At 50.1% G+C, this 19,726-nt stretch overlaps 11 protein-coding genes across 11 annotated transcripts; 7 read left to right on the plus strand and 4 right to left on the minus strand.

The window, feature by feature from the left end:
* Positions 1 to 112: 112 nt before the first annotated feature.
* Positions 113 to 980, minus strand: JCM6883_005059 (uncharacterized protein; the record flags this gene model as incomplete). Its single annotated transcript, XM_076631618.1, has 3 exons — positions 113 to 145; positions 207 to 329; positions 393 to 980. 3 exons carry the CDS (start codon positions 978 to 980, stop codon positions 113 to 115), a joined length of 744 nt encoding a protein of 247 aa, XP_076488435.1.
* A 98-nt stretch (positions 981 to 1,078) lies between these two features.
* MIC10 (Mic10p) lies at positions 1,079 to 2,079 on the plus strand (the record flags this gene model as incomplete). The annotated part of the gene is made up of 4 exons (XM_076631619.1): positions 1,079 to 1,144; positions 1,463 to 1,547; positions 1,623 to 1,744; positions 1,822 to 2,079. 4 exons carry the CDS (start codon positions 1,079 to 1,081, stop codon positions 2,077 to 2,079), a joined length of 531 nt encoding a protein of 176 aa, XP_076488436.1.
* Positions 2,080 to 2,322: 243 nt separating this feature from the next.
* Positions 2,323 to 4,617, plus strand: JCM6883_005061 (cytochrome P450; the record flags this gene model as incomplete). Its single annotated transcript, XM_076631620.1, has 11 exons — positions 2,323 to 2,415; positions 2,486 to 2,602; positions 2,675 to 2,811; positions 2,879 to 3,041; positions 3,108 to 3,266; positions 3,343 to 3,459; positions 3,521 to 3,693; positions 3,763 to 4,217; positions 4,286 to 4,338; positions 4,407 to 4,490; positions 4,558 to 4,617. 11 exons carry the CDS (start codon positions 2,323 to 2,325, stop codon positions 4,615 to 4,617), a joined length of 1,611 nt encoding a protein of 536 aa, XP_076488437.1.
* Positions 4,618 to 5,333: 716 nt separating this feature from the next.
* On the plus strand, positions 5,334 to 5,945 carry JCM6883_005062 (histone H2A.Z-specific chaperone CHZ1; the record flags this gene model as incomplete). The annotated part of the gene is made up of 3 exons (XM_076631621.1): positions 5,334 to 5,518; positions 5,610 to 5,737; positions 5,809 to 5,945. The coding sequence occupies 3 exons, from the start codon at positions 5,334 to 5,336 to the stop codon at positions 5,943 to 5,945; spliced, it is 450 nt and encodes a 149-aa protein (XP_076488438.1).
* A 395-nt stretch (positions 5,946 to 6,340) lies between these two features.
* On the minus strand, positions 6,341 to 9,903 carry JCM6883_005063 (uncharacterized protein; the record flags this gene model as incomplete). The annotated part of the gene is made up of 6 exons (XM_076631622.1): positions 6,341 to 6,599; positions 6,656 to 6,732; positions 6,803 to 6,895; positions 6,963 to 7,653; positions 7,711 to 7,764; positions 7,826 to 9,903. The coding sequence occupies 6 exons, from the start codon at positions 9,901 to 9,903 to the stop codon at positions 6,341 to 6,343; spliced, it is 3,252 nt and encodes a 1,083-aa protein (XP_076488439.1).
* A 376-nt stretch (positions 9,904 to 10,279) lies between these two features.
* Positions 10,280 to 11,914, plus strand: JCM6883_005064 (uncharacterized protein; the record flags this gene model as incomplete). The annotated part of the gene is made up of 2 exons (XM_076631623.1): positions 10,280 to 11,798; positions 11,877 to 11,914. 2 exons carry the CDS (start codon positions 10,280 to 10,282, stop codon positions 11,912 to 11,914), a joined length of 1,557 nt encoding a protein of 518 aa, XP_076488440.1.
* Positions 11,915 to 12,460: 546 nt separating this feature from the next.
* Positions 12,461 to 13,195, plus strand: BET5 (TRAPP subunit BET5; the record flags this gene model as incomplete). Its single annotated transcript, XM_076631624.1, has 3 exons — positions 12,461 to 12,474; positions 12,536 to 12,871; positions 12,928 to 13,195. The coding sequence occupies 3 exons, from the start codon at positions 12,461 to 12,463 to the stop codon at positions 13,193 to 13,195; spliced, it is 618 nt and encodes a 205-aa protein (XP_076488441.1).
* A 480-nt stretch (positions 13,196 to 13,675) lies between these two features.
* On the minus strand, positions 13,676 to 14,603 carry NAT2 (Nat2p; the record flags this gene model as incomplete). The annotated part of the gene is made up of 2 exons (XM_076631625.1): positions 13,676 to 13,760; positions 13,831 to 14,603. The coding sequence occupies 2 exons, from the start codon at positions 14,601 to 14,603 to the stop codon at positions 13,676 to 13,678; spliced, it is 858 nt and encodes a 285-aa protein (XP_076488442.1).
* Positions 14,604 to 14,710: 107 nt separating this feature from the next.
* JCM6883_005067 (uncharacterized protein) lies at positions 14,711 to 17,817 on the plus strand (the record flags this gene model as incomplete). Its single annotated transcript, XM_076631626.1, has 13 exons — positions 14,711 to 14,953; positions 15,018 to 15,072; positions 15,138 to 15,172; positions 15,237 to 15,394; positions 15,461 to 15,484; positions 15,551 to 15,712; positions 15,827 to 16,031; positions 16,107 to 16,317; positions 16,390 to 16,535; positions 16,650 to 16,846; positions 16,930 to 17,402; positions 17,468 to 17,515; positions 17,579 to 17,817. 13 exons carry the CDS (start codon positions 14,711 to 14,713, stop codon positions 17,815 to 17,817), a joined length of 2,196 nt encoding a protein of 731 aa, XP_076488443.1.
* A 137-nt stretch (positions 17,818 to 17,954) lies between these two features.
* JCM6883_005068 (uncharacterized protein) lies at positions 17,955 to 18,337 on the minus strand (the record flags this gene model as incomplete). The annotated part of the gene is made up of 3 exons (XM_076631627.1): positions 17,955 to 18,011; positions 18,099 to 18,251; positions 18,323 to 18,337. The coding sequence occupies 3 exons, from the start codon at positions 18,335 to 18,337 to the stop codon at positions 17,955 to 17,957; spliced, it is 225 nt and encodes a 74-aa protein (XP_076488444.1).
* Positions 18,338 to 18,481: 144 nt separating this feature from the next.
* NSA2 (rRNA-processing protein NSA2) lies at positions 18,482 to 19,588 on the plus strand (the record flags this gene model as incomplete). Its single annotated transcript, XM_076631628.1, has 5 exons — positions 18,482 to 18,517; positions 18,624 to 19,143; positions 19,208 to 19,272; positions 19,351 to 19,473; positions 19,550 to 19,588. 5 exons carry the CDS (start codon positions 18,482 to 18,484, stop codon positions 19,586 to 19,588), a joined length of 783 nt encoding a protein of 260 aa, XP_076488445.1.
* Between the last annotated feature and the right edge of the window lie 138 nt (positions 19,589 to 19,726).

Consider the following 19,726-nt stretch of genomic DNA (forward strand, 5'->3'; position numbering starts at 1 on the left):
CGGTTGGAAGCTGGATTGGCAGGCCTTTGCGTTAGAAGAATACAACAAGCATGGATACTGATAAGCTGGCGGGAGAATGGTATGAACAAAAGGTGCCGCGATTGATGGGGTTTCAGAATGGTAAAGGCGGATTCGACAAGAAAGTCTGGTTGCGATTGCGCGTGAGCTGCTTCATATTCGCGCCGATGTAGGGATATCCAGCTTACGAGGGCTTCTTCGAGATTGGAGACCCTTTCGCCCGGTCGTGAGAGCGATTTGTCAATCAAGCTCATGACGGAATTCGTCAATTCTTGGAAAAGTGAGAAACGACTTGGTCGATACACGGGGTTCTGCGCCACACACAGCTCATCAGCAAGCGAGAACTATAGTAAGGACGAAGTAGACGAGCTCACGTTCTCCTTGAGCGAGGAACAGGCCGCGAATTCGACCATGACTAGATCCGATTCCTCCCATTTGAGGATCAGAACAACCTTCATCACGCCCTTTAGCGTCATCTCAACACTCTCAACATCTTCCTCTTGTCCTTGTCGAGGTTGAGGCCTCAGCTTGACGTTTGACTGGTTCGTTTCCCAAGTTTTGAGGAACTCCTCAAGTTGTTCCCTCGTTTTCGGTGCCTTCAACTTCGGTTGAAACTGCCTCTTCTCCTTCGCTCCCACCCCTTGACTCCCACCTAATATCTCCCCAACTCGTTCAAACGGATCCTTCTCCTTCTTCTCCCTAACGACGACACCATTCGATTCCTTTCTGAAACTCTGTTCAGCCTGATCCAACGTCTTCTCGATCGCTTGTACCCGGTCTACGAGAGTCTTGATTGATGCTTCACATTGTGTCGATGCTAGGCGGTAGAGAGTTGAGAGATCTAGGTGAGGAGAAGGAGTTGAGGGAGAAAGGGAGGAAACGAGGGAAGGGAGTGAGGAACGAGTTGAGGAGATCAAGGGCAGGAGGGATTCGAGCTGTTGGATTTGAGTAGCGTAATCCATCGAGTTCTCGGGTCGAGTGAGGCGCGAGAGGTGAAGAGGAAAGAGTTGTTCGCGAGGTTTCCTCCATCTCTTGATCTCCCATTCATACGAAACCGACCATGTCTACCGCTAGCAAATCTGAAACTCCTGCTTCTATCAGATCAGAGGACGTACTCTCTGCCAAGGTCGGTCTCGAGTCTCCCCACCTCTGATCTGTGATGATCCTTTTGATCTCTCTATCCTGCTCTCTCACCACCCGCTGCCTTGATACGAGCGCTGACGATATATACTCTCTTCTCTTGCTCTTATCCCTGATACCCCACGGGCGCTTCATTGTTCGTCATTCATCAACTTGAAATTCTTCCGTCATTCGCCGACTCGCGATTTCGTCGCAACCGATTCCGCACCGCTACAATGCTGTATCTCTGACTCCACTCTACGATACAAACCGACATCCATCCCCTCCTCGAATCCTGCTGAATCCTCTATCGTCCGACGATTAGACCGACCTCTGCCTCTCGAATGGAATCGTTACTGCCGGAACCGGTATCGCCGTAGGTATCGTCGCTTCCGCTATCCTCTTCAAGCGTGAGTCGCTCCCTCCCTCTTCTCAGCCCCGACTTGACTTGAGCTCAACGGATTCTCGTTTCTTTTTGATTTTAGGTCGCCCGTGGCCCGTATTCTTCGGATTAGGATGGGGATTGGGACAAGGATACTCTGATTGTCAACGAGTGTTCAACCCTGCCGCGATCCCTGGATACCGTATTCAAGGTGAAGAGGGCAAGGTAAGCCTTATCTCAATCTATCTCCAGATCTCCTTTCTCGAGCTGACCCTGTTGCCATCTCGCTCGTTCGCATATAGCCCGCTTCCCCCTTTACTCTTAACCGATCAACTTCCTCCGCCCCTGCCGCCGCTGAAGCCTCCCGTAAATTTGATCAAACCAAAGAAGAAACGAAGTCCAAGGTTTCGGATCTAGTTCAACAAGCAAAAGTTAAAGCGTCCCAAGCCGCTTCGGTCGTAGAGGAGAAGGCGACGGAAGTCAAGGATAAGGTTGTCAAGGGGGAGAAGAAGGTAGAGGCAAAAGTTGATGATTTGAAGGATGGTAAAAAATGGGTTTAGATTCGACGACCCTGGTTTTGATAAGTAGTAATACAAGAGTTCGGTTCAGACAAATAGTATTCCATATCCATTGTGCGAAAGGACTGTGCGTGATACGACCCAGCAGAAGAGAGAGGGAAAGAAAAGCGAGAAGAAAATGCGAAGTCGAACGACGCGTTTCGAAAACGCGAAGTCGAAGCTGGACAAACGAATCAGCGACTTTCCTTTGTCTCTCCAGTTCACTCACTCGCTCACTAGCTCACGATGGGAGGTCTAACAACACTGGCGCTCAACGCCGTGTTCTACCTAGTCGGTACATCTCTATCGATCGTCGCCCTCAACGTTTTATATCAACTCGTGAATCTCTCCTCTCCCTGTCCTCATCGTCGAGACACGTCACTGACCCTCTGAGGATGCTGGTCGATAGTTGGCACCTAGGAATCCTACGAAACCTCCTCTAGTATTCCATTATGTGCCAGTGATCGGGTGTGCCGTTTCTTACGGAATGGATCCTCTCGGTTTTCTCGACAAGTGTAAACAAAAGGTAAAGCACTCTACAGTCCTCTGAGCTCTTGGTGAATCGTCTGAGCTGATACGGTTGCACGCGAGAGAGTAGTACGGACCCGTGTTCACTTATCCTCTCCTCGGAAGGAGGATCACCGCTACGTTGGGACCACTCGGAAGTAACTTTGTATTGAACGGCAAACTCGTTCATGTTAATGCGGAAGAAGCCTACACTCATTTGACTACTCCGTAAGCCAAAATTCACTCCTCTTCCTCTTTCTTTGTTTCCAAGCTCACCGGTTGTTGAGTTTTGTAGCGTTTTCGGTACTGAGGTCGTCTATGATGTTCCGAACCACGTCTTGATGGAACAAAAGAAATTCGTCAAGTTCGGATTAGGTACCGAGAACTTCAAGCGATACGTCGGATTGATTCGTCAAGAAGTTTTAGGTTACGTTTCTACTCATGTCTTTGAGGGTGATGTGAGTTCTTGATTTCTGTTCAGACACGCTCCGAGCGTTCAGGGCTGAACAGCGAAGCACCCACAGATCAAGAAAGAAGCGAAAGGAGTCGATGCGTTCACGACGAGTTCGGAAATCACGATTCTTACGGCCACGGCCACGTTACAAGGAAGGGAAGTACGTCAAGCGATGGATAAATCGTTTGCTCAACTGTACCATGACCTCGATGGTGGTTTTACTCCTCTCGTCAGTTCTCTCTCTTCCTCCTCCAATCTGCTTCGACTCGAAGAAGCTGACTGTGGGTTGGAGAGAAATCTGTCAGAACTTCGTCTTCCCCAACTTGCCGTTACCTTCTTACCGTCGACGAGATCGCGCTCAATTGAAAATGCGTGAATTTTACATTTCGATTCTCGAAAAACGTCGTGCTTCAACCGAAGAGGTACGTTCGTCGCTCCTCCTTCCCGGAAGTACGTCGAACTGACCCTAGTGCGATCGTATAGCCTGATCTCGACATGTTGACGGCCCTACAAAACCAAACTTACCGCAACGGAGAACCTTTGACCGATAAACAAATCGCTCATATGATGATTGCCTTGTTGATGGCTGGACAACACACTTCGGCTGCTACTGGTGCTTGGGCTATCTTGCGTCTCGGTGAGAATCAAGATTTACAGTAAGTTCACATTCCTTTCTCGATCAACAGTATTTCTCGTATGCTCATCTCGAACTCGTTTTCTCGCAGACGCCGACTATGGGAAGAACAAGTCGAATACCACATGAACAAAGAGACGAACACCTTGAACGAACTCACCTACGAGAACTTCCAAACTCCTCTCCTAATCGCCTTCATCAAAGAACTCCTTCGCATGCACCCTCCCCTACACTCCCTCATGCGCAAGATCATCTCCGACTGTCCCGTCCCCGCTTCCGTCGGTTCTCCTTCGGCCGAACCTTCCGCTTCCGGATCGTTCAAGAAACAAAACGAGGCGAAGGAATACGTGATTCCGAAAGGAGAATTCGTACTCGCCGCTCCTGGGTACAGTCAAGTCGATGAGAGTATTTGGGGCAAAGATGCGAAGACGTTTAGGACGGAGAGATGGTTGGAAAGTGAAGGAGGGGACAAGGTTCCGGGAGATGAAGACGAGGGAGAAGAGGATTACGGATGGGGTAAAATTTCGAGGGGTGGAAAGAGTGCTTGTGAGTCGTCCATCTCATTAGTCGGGCTCTTGCAGAGTTACTGACTAGGAGGGTGGTGAAATTCACAGACCTTCCATTCGGAGCTGGTCGTCATCGTTGCATTGGCGAACAATTCGCTCAAGTGAGTTCTTCTCTCTCAGCTAGGAGCTTTCCTACTCTAGTACTAATCAGGTATCTCTCCGCGCGTAGGTTCAATTGGGTACCATCATCGCTACTCTCGTTCGTGAATTGACTTGGACTCTCGATCAACCTTTCCCTGGAAACGATTACTCTGTGCGTCCTCGTCTGCCTCTCTCTTCGTCAGTCGCATGCTGACAAACAGTTTTTCCTACGCACACAGACTATGATCGTCATGCCCCTCGCTCCTCGAAACGTTTCCTTCAAACGAAGAAACGCCTAAACCTCTCCCTCTCTCTTCCCCTTCCCTTACTTAGACGTTTCCAGTATCGCATAACGACCCTCTCTCGCAGTCTCTACTTACTTACTGCAGTGGTTACTTCCGCTGTCTTTCGCTCTTTCCGTCGCAATAATTTTCAGGTCATACAAATCAGTTTTCGTTTCTTCACTTTCTCTCCCTCGTTCGATGCGAGTCTGGACTCGGTCCCTGTCGACATGCACTCGCTCTCGTCCTCGATCTTGAAACTCTTGAGACGCTCTCGCTGTTTCGACGTCGCTAGATCTCCAGAGCGAGTGGTCACCGCGATGTTCCGAACTTTCGCACACGATCTTCACTCGATTGTTCATTCGCTCGCCTCGCCTCGAGTCGGAGAGCATCCGAAGTGGTCCTAGCTGTTATCGAGCAAGCGAGAGAGGCTTGTTAGAGTGACTTTCCCAAAAGAGCAAGTTCAATTTGCGCTCGACAAGCTCCGAACTTCGACAACTCCCTCTCATTCTCCTCCCATATACTCGCCTCCTGTTCGTGATCTCCTCACCTCGTTCTTTACGCGCCAAATTACTCACCCGTGTTGCTTGTTTCCTTCCAACGCGTTCGCGACTTTCCCCCTCTCTCTCACGCTTGAACTTTATCTCCTTGATCTCCCACCTACCTAATCTCCCCACAAAACAAAACGAACCCGCCTTCCTCCTCCCACTCTCATCTAAACAGGTCTTCTGAACATGTCTACCACTGAAGAAACCCCCGTACCCGTCGTCTCGGACGAAGCACCCGTCGAAAAGAGCTCGGAAGAAACTCCCCTCGAAAAGGCGGAAGAAGAATCGACAGAAACTACTACAAAGGAGGAATCAAAGAAGACTGGAGAGAAACGTGCTGCCGAGGATGATGGTAAATCGGATGCTAAAAAGTCAGTTCTAACTCACTTCTCTCAGTTTCCGACGCGTTTGTCTCTCGGATTCGAGACGTGATGAATTCATGATTGGTTTATGTTGTGGTAGAGCTAAGGCTGATGAACCTAAAGAGGAGAAGGAGGAAGAGCCTACTGCTGAAGACGAGGAGGAGGACGTTAAGGGAGATTTGGCTCACCTTGACGCTTCAAACATTATTGAAGGTGGTCGTCGAACTCGTAAGCTCGTACACTAGAGTACTCTCGCAACAACAGAACACCGTTGACTGGACTTGTTTGCGCTCGTGCAGGTGGAAAGAAGATTGATTATTCGAAACTCGAGGGAGCAGACGAGGATGAAGATGAGGAAGATGATGAGGATGCTCAACCCGTCGAACCTGCTGATGAGGAGGCAGAGAACGATGACGAGGAGGACGATGAAGAGTAGTAAGCTTACCCGTCTCGAAGGGAGTTCTGTTTTTTCGCTTTCAAGCTGACTTTCCCTTGCTCGCACGTTTTCGCAGAACCACTCGATAAGTCTTGTTTCCGACTCGATAACCAAAACCTTACTTCCTGCCATCTCCATACCAAGTCGTAGTTTTATTTTCTCACACCAAGTTCAAATTTGAAGAAGTTCATTTCAGAGGGTTCGCTTCTCGCTCGTCATCAAGAGGTTCGATTTCTCGTGCTTGTGAAGACGGTGTATTGCACAACAATACCTAACAAACCCCGCGTCACACTTTGGCAACTCCCCAAGACGACTCTCCTCTCGACTTCAAAGGAGCCTGGCTTCGCGCAAATAACCACTAGCTGCATATTAACACAACAAAGCACATCATACTCTCAACTGGACGGTTCTTTGACCCACATCGCCTCCCTCCTCAAATCCTCATAATTCCTCCTCTTTCCCTTTTCAATCTTTTCCCTCTCCTTATCGTACGCTACCAGAACCCGCCGAATCTCGCTCTCCGTAAGTAAGCGATGTTTCAGATGCACGGTGAGAAGGAACCGAGCGAGGTCGAACCGGAGAGAGAAATGATGAACGAGTGGTGCATTGTAGATCCAGCATGTCAATTCTCGTTCGATCGTCGCAGGGGGATACCTAGAGAAGAGAACAGGTTAGAAAGACAGTGACGAAGATCGGAGGTAAGAGCTCACGGATTGAGCAAGCACCATCTCATGTGAACTCGCGCGAGGAGTTTTTCTTGAGGAGAATTCGTCGTTCGAGAAATCGCCTACAATACGCTACACCAATCAGTCTCGATGCTCAGCCTTGACACGGCGTGGCAGTCGCAATCTACGCACATCGTCCTGAGTTTTGATCCAATGAGCCGTAACTTCCGGAAAATCGTGATGAAAATCTCGCACAACTTCGTTCGTACGATAAGGTAACTTGGTCTATACTCTCAGAACACGCCATCAGTGTTGCTCAACTGGATCGATCGAAAGAGACTGAGAGACGCACAATGAAATCATAACCATATTTCCCATCTCTCCCCAAATCGATCATCTTGACCTTCGACACCTCCGGTCCATCTTTCCTCATCGCCTGAGCATCCGGGATCCATACTCCCGTGTCGTCCAGATCTAGCTTTGCAAACCTCCTTTCGATCTCGAGTCGAGCTTCTTCAGGTGAGGTGATTTGCTTGCGTGACGGAACGATATCGATCGTGACCTTCATTCCATATTTTGGTTTCGAACGATCGAAGTGGAGGAAAGGAGCGCCTGAGCGCGGAACGAGAGGGTCGATGGGGGAAGAAACGGAGCAGAGATCGTAGGAAGTTTCGAAAGTTGTCTCGTCGAGTTGTAGAGAGAGGCAAAGGACGATCGAGATAGAACCGGCTTTTCGACAGATTTTCGGATCGAACGCGAGAGAGAACGGTTTCGAGAAGAGAGGATGGGATGGATCGGGAATGAGAGTGAGTTTGGATTTGTTCTTTCGTATAGGTTTGCTGGACGACGAGGGCGACCGTATGAGAGGATAAGGGATACTACGGGAAGCGAGAGTGAGAGTTGGAGGGAAACCGTGGATCGTCGTTTCGGTATCGAGTCTCAAAGTAAGAGTCGCCTTCGGGAAGTCGTCATCCTTCAGCTTGTGCGATTTCGTGTTGACTACCAGCTTGTCTAGCGTGTATAGTACTTGCTTGTGATGGATACTGTTCAGATAAGAACGGTCAGATTGCGACTTCTCGAAGAGAAAGACGGAAGCTCACCAATCGTTGATCGTATCCTCGGGGTCTTGAACGTGCCAGTAGTGAGGTGGGGGTCTGTAGCAACGGAGATTTGTCAACACGGCGAAAAGACGAAGAGGAAATGAACTCGACCCACGCATAACTCGATGGAGTCTCGACCCTCGGACCCTGATCAATCCTCAACCAATTGACCCAACTTTCCTTCTCCCCTTCCTTCGCTTTCCTTCTCTCTTCATTCTTCTCGTCTCCCCCTCGAACATCACTCAGTTCCGGAGAAACCTCTGCTGGTTTCTCAACGACGATGACCGAACCGTTCAAAGATCGTTTCCTCAGCATTCTTTCCGAAGTTCCAACTGTTTCGAACTCTTTCGGGAAGAATTTTTGCGCTTCGAGACCCAGCCAATGGTTTTCCCTTGAAACAGGTGGCGGATTGCTAAGACTCGGATCAGGCAAAGTCGGATGAGGGAGAGTCAAATCAGGGTTGGGAGGTTGTTCGACGACGACCGAAGTTTCTTCTTCCATTCGCATTCGAACGTCTTCGCCTCCTCCCCGTCCTCCTCCACTTTCATCCTCTTGAGCCGTCACGGCCGAAGTCTCCTTCGTCGTAGTATCTTGAGCGAGTAAATCCTCCTCGGTCAAAGCCGTCAAAGCCGAAAGAGGAGGAGAAGGAGAGGTATCACTCCGTGCGAAACCTTTCGGGGATTGATCCGTCGTTCGTCGTTCGTCATCGTTAAGAGTCGTTGCTGAAGTCGAAGCTGAGAGGATTGAAGTAGAAGAATGGGAATGAAACGAAGCGGGAGGAATGGGTTTGAACGAAGTCGGAATCGATCGATTGGTCTGTGGTTCTTCAGGCAAAGTCGTAGCTTGATCAGGCGCAGTCGGAGGATCCAGTTGTTGAGAAGTTTCTGGAGCTTTGACAGTGTTGTCGAGGTCGGAAGGTTCGGGAGCTGGTGAATGGATATCTTGCAAGTCGACGACGAGTTCAGCGGCTGGTCGAGAAGGAGAAGGATTTCGCTCGTCATGTGAAGGCGAAGTCGGCCGTGGAATTGGAGGTGCGAGATCTGTCGTCGAATCGTCCTCGCTCGATGAATCTACCCACGATGTGCTTTTCCGAGCGCCTCGTCGTCGTCGTCGTCGAGGAGGCGGTGCAGTCTTCCGGATTGCCCACACTGGAACCCTGGCGAGGGGTTCAAACCGACGACTCTCCTCAGGAATGCGTTCGAGAGTCGAGGGTCCACCTTCGCGACTTTCGACTGCCGGGGGAGGGAGCGAAGCTGCAGATGTCGAGTCACCCTGGGTCGTAGCGGATCCGCGTTGAAACGATCGAGCATGGACGTCCGTTTCATCCTCGGAGAGGGGATCAACCGAGTCGAGGCGTTGAAGTTGATCAAGGTGAGAAGGAGCCGATTTGCGAGCTGCATTTGGCGCCAAACGTTTCCGAGGTGCTTTGTAGTATGGTGGAGTTGGAGCTGATTTGCGAGCGGCATGAGCTAGCAAGGGTCTACGACTTGCGATTGGTCGAGGTCGTGTCGATTCGCTTTCCAGATCGAGGTCCGGCAGAGGGGGTTGAAGGTCGATAGCGGCAGGACGATCTCGTTTGTTTGACTTCTCGATTGTGACGACTCTCTTCGGTCCGATCGGTCCCTCGGCTTCGTGCTGGTCCGCTTCATCGTCACTCGAAAGCCAAACGATATTCGAATTCGCGGTTGTTTCGTTTCGCGAGTCCGTCCGTACGACCTCCTCCTCCTGTTTCCGAGTCTGTTGATGCTGTTGTGACGATGGAAGTGGTTTCTCGTTAACCTTGATCAGGGAAGGAGGGACGGAAGGAAGTGTTCGATCGCGTTGAAAAAGCGGTTGCGAGGCTACAAGACGCGCTTCGTGACGATTCAACAAGAGAGGACGAGGTTGTTGAGAAGAGGATGTAGTTGTAGCTTGGACGGGCAGCGGTCGAGGGAGTGAAGGAGGGAAATTGAAAGAAGTCGAGGTGAGCTTGAGCATTTGCGAAGAAACTGAAACTCGTGGTCCGCCCTTTCTGCCTGTTGCGCCTGCGCCTTTTCTCGTACCGGTATCGTCCTGGCGTCCAACGGTAATCCTTGAGGGCGGAAGGGATGGGGTAGAAGAACCGGACGTCGAAGCGAGAGGAGGCAATTCGTGTCGATCATACTTTGCTCGCTTTCGTTTGCTTTTGCGTCCTGATGCATCCGAGTCTGACATCTCTTGAAGGGCGGGTTCCGTATGAGCTGGTTCGAAGGGACAATGAGAGTTGAATGACGGACGAAAGGGTCGAGGAAGAGGATCACTTACAGCTCAGCGCCCAAGAGCTTGAAGAGTACAGCTTCGAATTCTGGACTATAGTTTCCGAGCGGTCCGAATCGACTGAGGCAGCAATCTGGGCTGAGAATTCTCTGGCGTTTCCGAAACGTCTCTGTTGCCTCTCTTCCGCTCACTCGGCCACCTAGAATCCACCTATAGCAAGCTTCAGCACTGCGATCAACCGGCAAGCTCAGCGTGAGCAAAACTTAGCTATCTCTCAACCTCGGCATTCCTCCGGGATCCGATCTCCAGCGTTACCTCCTCCTCCGTACACAAGATGCTCCATTCCCTACCGCCAGAGATCCTGTCCAACGTCTACGGGATCCTATCACCTACCCCTCCTCTGCCTCCCTCCCGCCATTTCGTTCCACATTTCCGCCAGTCGCTCTTCGAAAACCTCGAAATCACCAGCTTCAACCAGATCAGTCGACTCGCCGCTATCTTCAACGACCCGAGGACAGGAGCAGGGGCAGAATACGTCAAGCGAGTCGACGTTGGCTTCGCGATGGAGAGTACCGAGGAGTTATTGACGAAATTTGAAGGGAATCCGACGATTTGGAGCGATTTATTGACGAAATTCGAGGGGTTGAGGGAGATCAAGTGTCGAGATTGGATGAGTACGAGTCTAGGTCTACTCTCGTCCGCACAAGATCGAGCAGGAGGAGGAGGACCGTCGAGTTTAGCGAAATTGAAAAAGGCAACGATTTCAATTCTCCTCACTCAACTCAATCAAGAAGACTTTGTCCTCCACCGACTAGCTCTCATCAACGAGTACAAGTCACTCGAATCGCTCGAGGTAGTCGTACAACCTTTCGACCCCTCCTCATCGACGACAAACGCATTCGAACTGTTTCCTTCGATTCCTCCTTCGTCTCTCGAACTCGACGGTTTCCCTTCTGCATCGATCCATCAAATCAAAGACCTTACCCTCGTCGGCCCTCTATGCGATCGGAGACTACAGACAGTCCTCGCTTCGTTCGATAATGTTCGAAACCTCGCCTTTTTCGACCTCTTTTCGAGTTCACAAAACTTGTCCCCTCTCCTCTCAGCTCTGCGGAGTCCCGAATCGTTAGAAAGCCTCAAGTTATTTCAGCTCTACTCCACGTCTCTACCGATAAACCTCCCACCTTCTCGAAACATCTCCTTCACACCTTTCACTTCCCTCTCATCTCTCGAGATCAATGTGCCACTCCCCGGTCTCACCGCTCAAGATCTCTTGCTTCCCTCTCTGACACATCTCACATTCTCGACTCACTCGACTCCATCCTTCGATCTGATTCACGAATTGATCGTCTCGAAGCCTCCTGCTCTCTCGAACCTCACTCTCTCCCACATTTCCGGTTCCGTCGGACCTCCCCTTTCTCGCGAAACCTATCCTCAAGTTCTCTCCTGGCTCTCATCTCTCCTTTCCTCGACTCCCGATTCTCCCTCGTCGAACAGGTTCCCAATCGATCACTGGCAAATCCCCGTTTGGCCCTCCGAATTCGACCCTAATCTCACCGAAATCCTCTTCCCTCTCGCTCAGAGCAAAGGGATCTCATTAGAAGGTTCTCAATTGATCTCGGCAATGTTGACGGCGTTCGTACTCGATAAACAGTTGGAAAGTTGGAAAGAATTGTTAGAGAATGAAGAACAGGATCAGGATGGAAGTGGGAAGGAAGAGAGGGAGGAAATGGAGGCGGTGTTTGGGGATTCGAGGTTTTGGGACGCTTTAGCTTTGAGGTATTCATCGAGATTGGGGTTGACGGTACCGGTCAATAGGGAGCAGGAAGGAGGAGAGGCCGAGGAGCAAATGGGTAAGTCTTTTCGAGATTTTTCCTCTTCTACTTTTCCTCTTCGTTCTTTTCGTACTTTTCCTCTTGTCTAAGATTCAGAGCTGATTGGCTCGACCGCTGCGGGAACAGAGGAATGAGCTTGCGAAAGGAGCTCGAAAACGAAAGCTTCTTTTGGATCCCGTTTCCTTGCAAACTTGGCGACCGAACCTGCGGTCTCGAGGGAGTTCACTATATATAGCTCAATGTGTATGTTGTACCTTCTATCCTTAACGATGTACAGTCGAAGTCGCAATCTTTGTCGTGGGCATCGTGAACCTCAGAAGGCAAAGAGAAAACCAAAACGAATTCTGTCTTCGACACTCTTCTCTGGCGGCCCACGATTTGCTCGTCACACGCACGCGGTTGTCTACTCTGATCTTTCACTCTCGACACCGTTTTGTGCCGTCGCTGCTGAGCTCACTTGCTGCAGCAAGCTACAAAAATGCAAAAAGCTCGATTGTTTCGAAGAGCGCGGAGCCTTGAGCTGCTCGCACGTAAATTGCCCCTAAAGGCTTGACGCGAGCACACTTCAGACTATCGCCTGAGAGTCTGACCATAGGTGTGCCAGCCGATCGACTTTGCGAAGTTGCGAGGTTCAACGTTCAACGATTCTTCTCTTTCTTCCAAGACCGGTTCATCTCACTATGGTCGTCTACGGGTGAGCAATCACTACACGAGCTCCTGAATGAGCTAGGTAGCTGATCCTCACGCCCTCACAGTCTCTACATCTTTGACAAACACTGCACTTGCACTTTCTACACCTCTCCCTCTCCCGTCCCTTCAACGAGCACCTCCGCTCCTCCAACTGCTCTCGACCTACAGAATGGACCTCACGCCAGGAAAGAACCTGGCCCGACTACTTTACCAGGAGTTTTACCCCCTCTCGCTGCCCCACTCATCAGAGATTCCCTTCAACTAGGCGAGCAAGAGGGACTCCCGAATGGTGAAGGTGAAGCAGTAATCAAGAGTAATCGGCTGGCGTTTGATGAGGAAGCGAAATTAGTATATGGAGTGGTTTTCTCGCTGCGAAATATGGTCAAAAAGCTCTCTTCTCGGTCAGTCACAGCTCCTTTCGTTCCTTCGAGGTGATACTCACACGTTCGAGTAACAGGGAATCTGATTCCTTCCATTCCTTCTCTACATCAACGTACAAGCTCCATTCCCTCTCGACTCCAACTCAATTCCATTTCGTTCTCTTGACTTCCCCAACTCCTACGAGTCATCGACCACTACTGAGGAGTCTCTACACGGGACCGTTCAACGAGTATGTCGTGAGGAATCCGTTGATCGATTTGGATACGAGAATAGGCGGGAAAGGGATCGGGAATGAGAAATTTAGGAGAGAGGTCGATAGAATGTTGTTAACTTCTGGTGTATAGACTTCTGAGCTCCTTTGGTGCTATGTTGTATCGTTATCAGACGAGCTTTCGGACAGAGCGGAAGATGAGCGAGTGCATGAGAGCTTGCGAGCTGCGATGGTTTCTTCCTCCTTCTCGCTTCGATACGTTCGGGTTCTCTGCTTCAGGATTTGATACGGAACCCCGATGTTCGCGTGCACAACAAGAGACAAGTCGTCTCGAACAAGATCTAGATAGACGACGGAAGTCGTGACGGCCTTGAGAGCTTCTCGTCGCCTGTTTTTTCCGTTTCGCCTAGTCTGTCTTTCCACTTATACTGATGTGTTGTGCTTCGCTTGGGTTCTTACTGACTCTCCTGGCATACCGTAGCATTGACAGGTGCACGCTGAGCTGGGAGACCGAGGGCAAGTTGAACGAGGGAAGGGTGTTGCACTGCAGATTTTCGAATAATTCGATTCCATACTTCTCTCTTTTTTGCTTCGAGGCAATCTTTCCATACTTCTACTTCACCTTCACCGGTTTCACTTTCCTTGCTGCTGCTTGAGCTGCGACTTCCGCCGTGGCAGGCATTCGACCTACTTTGTACCTAAATCGCGCAAAAAACGGGATTGTCAACTTCCCATGTCTCGATTTCATGAAGAGACATAAGGACTTACCCCCAAGATTGCAACAATCTCACGACTTTCGGAGTTGCCCAAACCGTGATTCCCACTCTCACCGGTAACAAAGCCGTCTTATGAATCGCATAAGCCAAAACTGCCGTCGTCGCATACGCCGAATACGCGCTCTTCTTCCCACCTCCCATCGTCGTCACTTCCTTCGTTCCCAATTCCACCGGTTGTCCATCCCCAACCTCCTTCACTTCCTTCACCGGTTTCAGATTCTTTTCAGGATTCGAACGTTTCTCCTTCCATTCCTCGACTTTTTGTCTCAATACCCCTTTCTCTCCAGTCCCATTCTCTCCTCTTCTTCTCCATCCTAAATGTTGGAGGACCCAATCCTCGAATTCTCGAACTCGGTCCGCACCAATCGACCAAACGAGGACGAAAGTGAGGGAGAAATCGATGAATGAGAGGATTAGGTACAGGGTTAGGGCCGTCCATCCGTGAGTCTTGAATAGTAATTTCAGGCGGGCTGTCAACGAGAGACTCGAGGGATCGGGAGGTGGAGGAGGAGGAGCAGACGAAGAAGAGGAGGAAGAGGAGGAGTTGAAACGGGATTGAGGGCGGAAACGGAACGGAGAAGGTGTGAGTGATGTTAGGAGAGTATTTGAAAGTGTCGGAGAGACGAGCAGCGGTCTTGCGCAGGTGGAGAGAGGGACGGAAAGAATTGATGATGATGAGAGATTCGGCGAAGAGATTGATCGGATTTGACCGGATAGGATCGATGAGCGAGTCACCAGTCTTGTTCTTGTCAGTGTCGGTAACATCTTGGTCGTGATTAAGTGGGTGGAGAGAGAAAGAGAGTCGCTCGCAGGAAAGTTCGCGACGAATGGTTGTTTGGTTCCGACTTTCAACTCGCTCAATCGAGGAAAGGATGTCTACGACTCTGCACCCTAGTGCTCTCCCGATCCTAGCTCTCATTCCTCTGATCGTTTCCCTCCCCGTGGAATCTCCTCAACCCCACCTGTCTCACCTCTTCTCCTCCCTCCTGAACCAGATCTATTTCCCTCCGACGATCTTACCCCGAGACTGGATCGACTGGCTCATACTGCTCGAGAGCAAAGAAGCTGGAGTAGACGAGAAATGTCAAGTATTGTTGAATCAAGTTGAAGGAACAGTCAGTCTCTCCCTCTCCCCTGCTTCTGAGCTGGCGTGCGGTACTGAAGTGTCGAGGTATATAGTGTTCGAGTCTGTTGGGAAGAGGAACAGATGCGATCGTAGATTGGGTACAGCATGGTCAGTTCGCATTTTCTGGATTGAGCTCTCTCTTCTGTAGCTAAGATTCCTCTCCTCGGTCGCAGATATCGAACCACTCTGTTCATCCGAAGATGACGAAGTACGCTTCCCCTCCTCTTCCTCTCATACTCCACCAGGGCTGACCTCGAACGGTTCTCTCGCAGCCTACCGATATCTCGCAAGCCCCAATCCTCCGTACTTCTCCTCTCGGCATCTTTATCCGTAAAACCTGTCTCAAATTCGAGCAGATGGGATTCGAAGAGCTGGCGCATTGGTGTGAAGGGACGAGGGAATGGTTCAAGGGAACGAGTAGTGGATCGAGGTCAGTCCGAGCGGACGTCATCTCGTCAGGGGATTTGTTTGCTGACTAGCGACATCGGTTACTCAGCCGACGACATGTCGAGAAGTCGAGGTGAGTACTACTCCTCTTCTGGGGTTTCTCTACGAATGAGCTGACGTTCTCCCTTCGTTCACTCAGTTTCCCGCCTCCGCCTCCTCTTTCCAACCCGAAAGCGCTCCTCCTAACCTCGTTAACGCATTTCCACCATGGGAACTACGATCTACTCCTGTTATCGCTCGAAGAGTGTTTCAAAATCTCGAGGAGTTTCGGGGAAAAAGCGACGCTGAGAGGGTGTTGGTCGTGAGCCCCTCTATCCCTTTTCCTTTTCCTCTTCCCAAGCTTTCATTAGAGTCTACCGCACTCGTCGGACGTCAGAGAAAGATCACTGACTAGTTTTGAGACGGTGGAATGCAGGCTATTGAAACGAATCCCGAATCAATATCGCTTGAAATTCCTTAATCAAGTCGGAGCGGGAGTCGGATCACACGGTACAGATCAATCGAACGGAGGCGGTGGAAAAGGCAAGAACAAAGCGCTAGTTCAGGATGAGGACCTTTCAAACCCTCATGATATCCTCTTCGAAGTTTATCAATCACTTCTCTCGCTTGAGGATGATCCCGTACGTATACTCTGCGTCGATAGCGCATCTCGAGAATGAGCTGCCTGCTGACGTCGCGGTAGTGTTTGTGCTTAGCTACCAATCTCGACTTTATTCTCGAGACTCTACGTCGCCCAAATCCTCGCCATCTCTTGCTCAACAACTACAACAACCGCTTCCGATTCGAAAGACAACAAGAGCAACAAGTCATCTTCGTCAAAAGCAGCAGCATCGAAATATAGGATCGATTTAAACACGTTCGAAACGGAATTGAGGTTTGTCCAGAGTGAGATCTGGGATAGATTAGGTGAGTTCATACTGAGCACTTCACACCTCATTGAAGGGGTTCTGATGATGTGAGGGTCGGTGTGAACTCCAGGGATTACACCGATCTCGAGGATTTATCAAGACCTCGTTCTAGCGGAGGATGAAGCTCTAAGCCTTGTATCACCCTCATCAACAAGCTCCGAATCTTCTACGACAGCTGATTTACGGCTCCGAATTCTGCTGACTAGAGCGAGACGAGTCAGTCCTGTCCTTTTTTCTCTCTCTCTCTCCCGAGCTGCCTTTCGAAGGGTCTTCGAATTCCCTCCCTCGCACGCACTTGGACTGACACCCTTCCCATCGACTGACCATTAGCTATTGACGCAAGATTCTGATTCCTCAACGATCCAAGCCCTGAAATTACTCCTAACTTCTATCGAAACGGACCGAAAGCGAGCCAGGATTGGACTGAAAAGTTCGAGAAGAGGGGGACCCTCGACTTCTAAGAACGGGTCGATCAATGGGTATTCGGAATGGAAAAGACAGGTACTCAAGATGCTGGAGAGTGTATCGTAAGTACCTCCCGTTTTGCGTTTTCGTCGCTTCGTTCAAGTATGACAAGAAGAACTGAATTCAACTCTACTGGATCTAGTAGGTCTGAAGGACACCCCGTACACGAAGACAGCCTTGCTACACTCAGCCTAACAGCCCCAACATCATCGAACCCTTCCGCATCCCATCAATCCGCTTCCTCCCGCCTCGCCTCGAACCTAACCAATCACTCTACATCAACAATCTCTCAGACAATCGAAATCGCACTATCTCGGATCGAGATGACTCAGTGTACTTCGCGGGAAGAAGCGCAGAGAAGTTTGGAACAGTTGGAAAGGATCGAGAATTTGGTTCTCATCTTTTCATCGGATTCCACCTCTAGCCTCGCTGCCTCTTCGGCGGCGGTGATGGATGCTGGGATGGAAGACGACGAAGAAGCCGTGGAAGAGGAGGAGATGACGAAGAGCAAGGGGGAGGAAGGCACAGGATGGGGGGAAATGAAACAAGGAAAGATGATCGAAGCGAAGTATTGGATGAGTTTAGCGAAATTGAGAATCATCGCTAACGATTTCGACGGTGAGTTGTTCACTATATTCACACACCAAGGACTCAGGGGAAACTGATCACATCGGATCTCGTAGATTCGACGATTAAAGAGAATTTCCCACTGCTGGAGAAGTCGCTATCGAGTAAGTCTCTACCTCTCTTTCGTCTTTAAGCACTTCTTATAAACCGATCCCTTTCGTCAACAGTCTACGAATCCCTTTCCTCCACCTCCACCGAGATCGAGCAAGTCCTGAACCTCCTCGAATCCCTCTCAATCCACCTCTCTCTTTCCCCGACCCTTTCCGTTGGCGAAGCAGGCGAATGGCGAAGACGCAGTGAACGGTACAAGGCTCAACAACGGACGAAGCGCGACCGGGCGGAGGCGGAGGAGGTCGAATGGAAGAAAGTGGTAGAAATCGCAGATTTAGTTCGGGAACTTTTGTAGTCACAACCTCTCTCTTCAGTCTCCGAGCTCTGAAGTGAGGGGAGACGGAAAGAGTGCGTTTGCAGGGAAGACGTAATGATAAAGGAGATACAACACAGTAAGGAACAGAATAGAGAGAGAGAGAATGAGAGAACGGTTTATAGTCGAGAAAGGTGGTAATTGATACTCGAAACTCTCGGTTTTCCTTTCGCTTGCTGTACATTCAATCTCTCTCCATCAGTTCTCTGTACACCTCGCTAGCGCGGAACATAAGAGTGGAAGTGGAGAGGAAGAGAACGTACGGGTTTAGTCATACATTCTTTCAACCTCATCGCGGCTTCCCTACACTCTTTCGAACTCGTGAGGTCTCCCGAAGAGGCCCAACATCCTAGCATTGAGGTGAGTTCGAGGGCGCAGGGTTGGACATAGGGAGTCTTCCGAGGTTTAACTTTCAACTACGCGAGTTCGAGAAAGGGTAGCGTTTAGTGAGACAGTCCGCGCCTTAAAGGGTACAATGAGAGCTCACCTTTGCGATATGCATCTTGACTTGTCGGAAACGGTCGTTGAGTGAATGCACGGAAGATTTGGAGAAGAGATGAAGATTTTCTGAGAATCCAGCCACTGCTCTTGCTCTCTCACCTTTCATTCGACCCACCTTACGACCACTCAGAGATACTAATCAGCTATGCCCCAAAACGAGTACATTGAAGAGTCCATCCGCGTGAGTCTCCTCCTTCTTCTTCTCTCTCTCTGCTTTTCTCCACTCCCTCAATCTTCATCACAGAACAACTCGAGACTGACACTCTGTTGGTTGATTGGGTACGTAGCGAAATGGTAGACGACTCGATCACGAAGAACGAACTCGTAAAAAGACTGCACGTCTCGCGCACAAATCGTCTTCGGAAGCGCAAACTCTCCACGGACACAAAGCGAAACTTCTCCATGCTCGACGATACGCCGAAAAGGTCGCTATGAAGAAGACGATCAAGGCCCACGAAGAACGAGATGTGAAATCGAAGGATGCGGCGGCGTTACCCGAAGGAGCTTTACCGACTTATCTTTTGGATCGTGAAGGACAGAACGACGCGAAGGCACTCAGTAGTGCGATCAAACAGAAGAGGAAGGAAAAGGCAGGGAAATTCGCGGTACCGTTACCGAAAGTGAGGGGTATCGCCGAAGATGAAATGTTCAAGGTTTTGAAATCGGGTAAAACGAGGAGAAAGGGTTGGAAACGAATGGTCACGAAAGCGACATTCGTTGGAGAAGATTTCACGAGGAAACCGCCGAAGCTAGAAAGGTTCATTAGGCCTACCGCGTTGAGGTACAAGAAGGCGAATGTAACTCATCGTAAGCTATTTTCTCCTATCTCTTCTCTCGGGTTCTTTCTCTGACACTCTTCTCGTTTTTCCAGCTGAGTTGAAGGCTACTTTCCAACTACCCATCATCGGCGTGAAGAAAAACCCTCAATCTCCCATGGTACGTCTCGCATTCTCCCGTTTTTCCCAATCCCTCGCCCAAACCTGACTTGTGACCCTCTCGCGCGCTTGCAAATAGTACACACAACTCGGAGTAATGACAAAAGGTACCGTCATCGAAGTAAACGTTTCAGAGCTAGGATTGGTCACGACGGGAGGTAAAGTCGTTTGGGGTAAATACGCTCAAATCACGAATAACCCTGTAAGCATCTCTCTTCTCTCTCCCTCTATTTGTCTCGATGGGTGATTGACTCGTGTTTTCGTTCGTGTGACGGTAGGAATTGGATGGCTGCATCAACTCGGTACTCCTCGTCTAGAGAAATTCGCTCTTCCGGCTTTCGCCTCGATCCCGCATCATCCCCTTTCGCTCTAGATCTACGGAATCCGCTATTCTTGCGTCGGTTGTACCCCTTTCTCATTTCTGTAGACTCGCTCTTCTTCCACAGTCGTTACTC

Source organism: Sporobolomyces salmoneus (assembly GCF_050403485.1).
Source record: "Sporobolomyces salmoneus JCM6883 DNA, S_salmoneus_JCM6883_v1_ctg18, whole genome shotgun sequence".
In the NCBI taxonomy this organism is placed as follows: Eukaryota; Fungi; Basidiomycota; class Microbotryomycetes; order Sporidiobolales; family Sporidiobolaceae; genus Sporobolomyces; species Sporobolomyces salmoneus.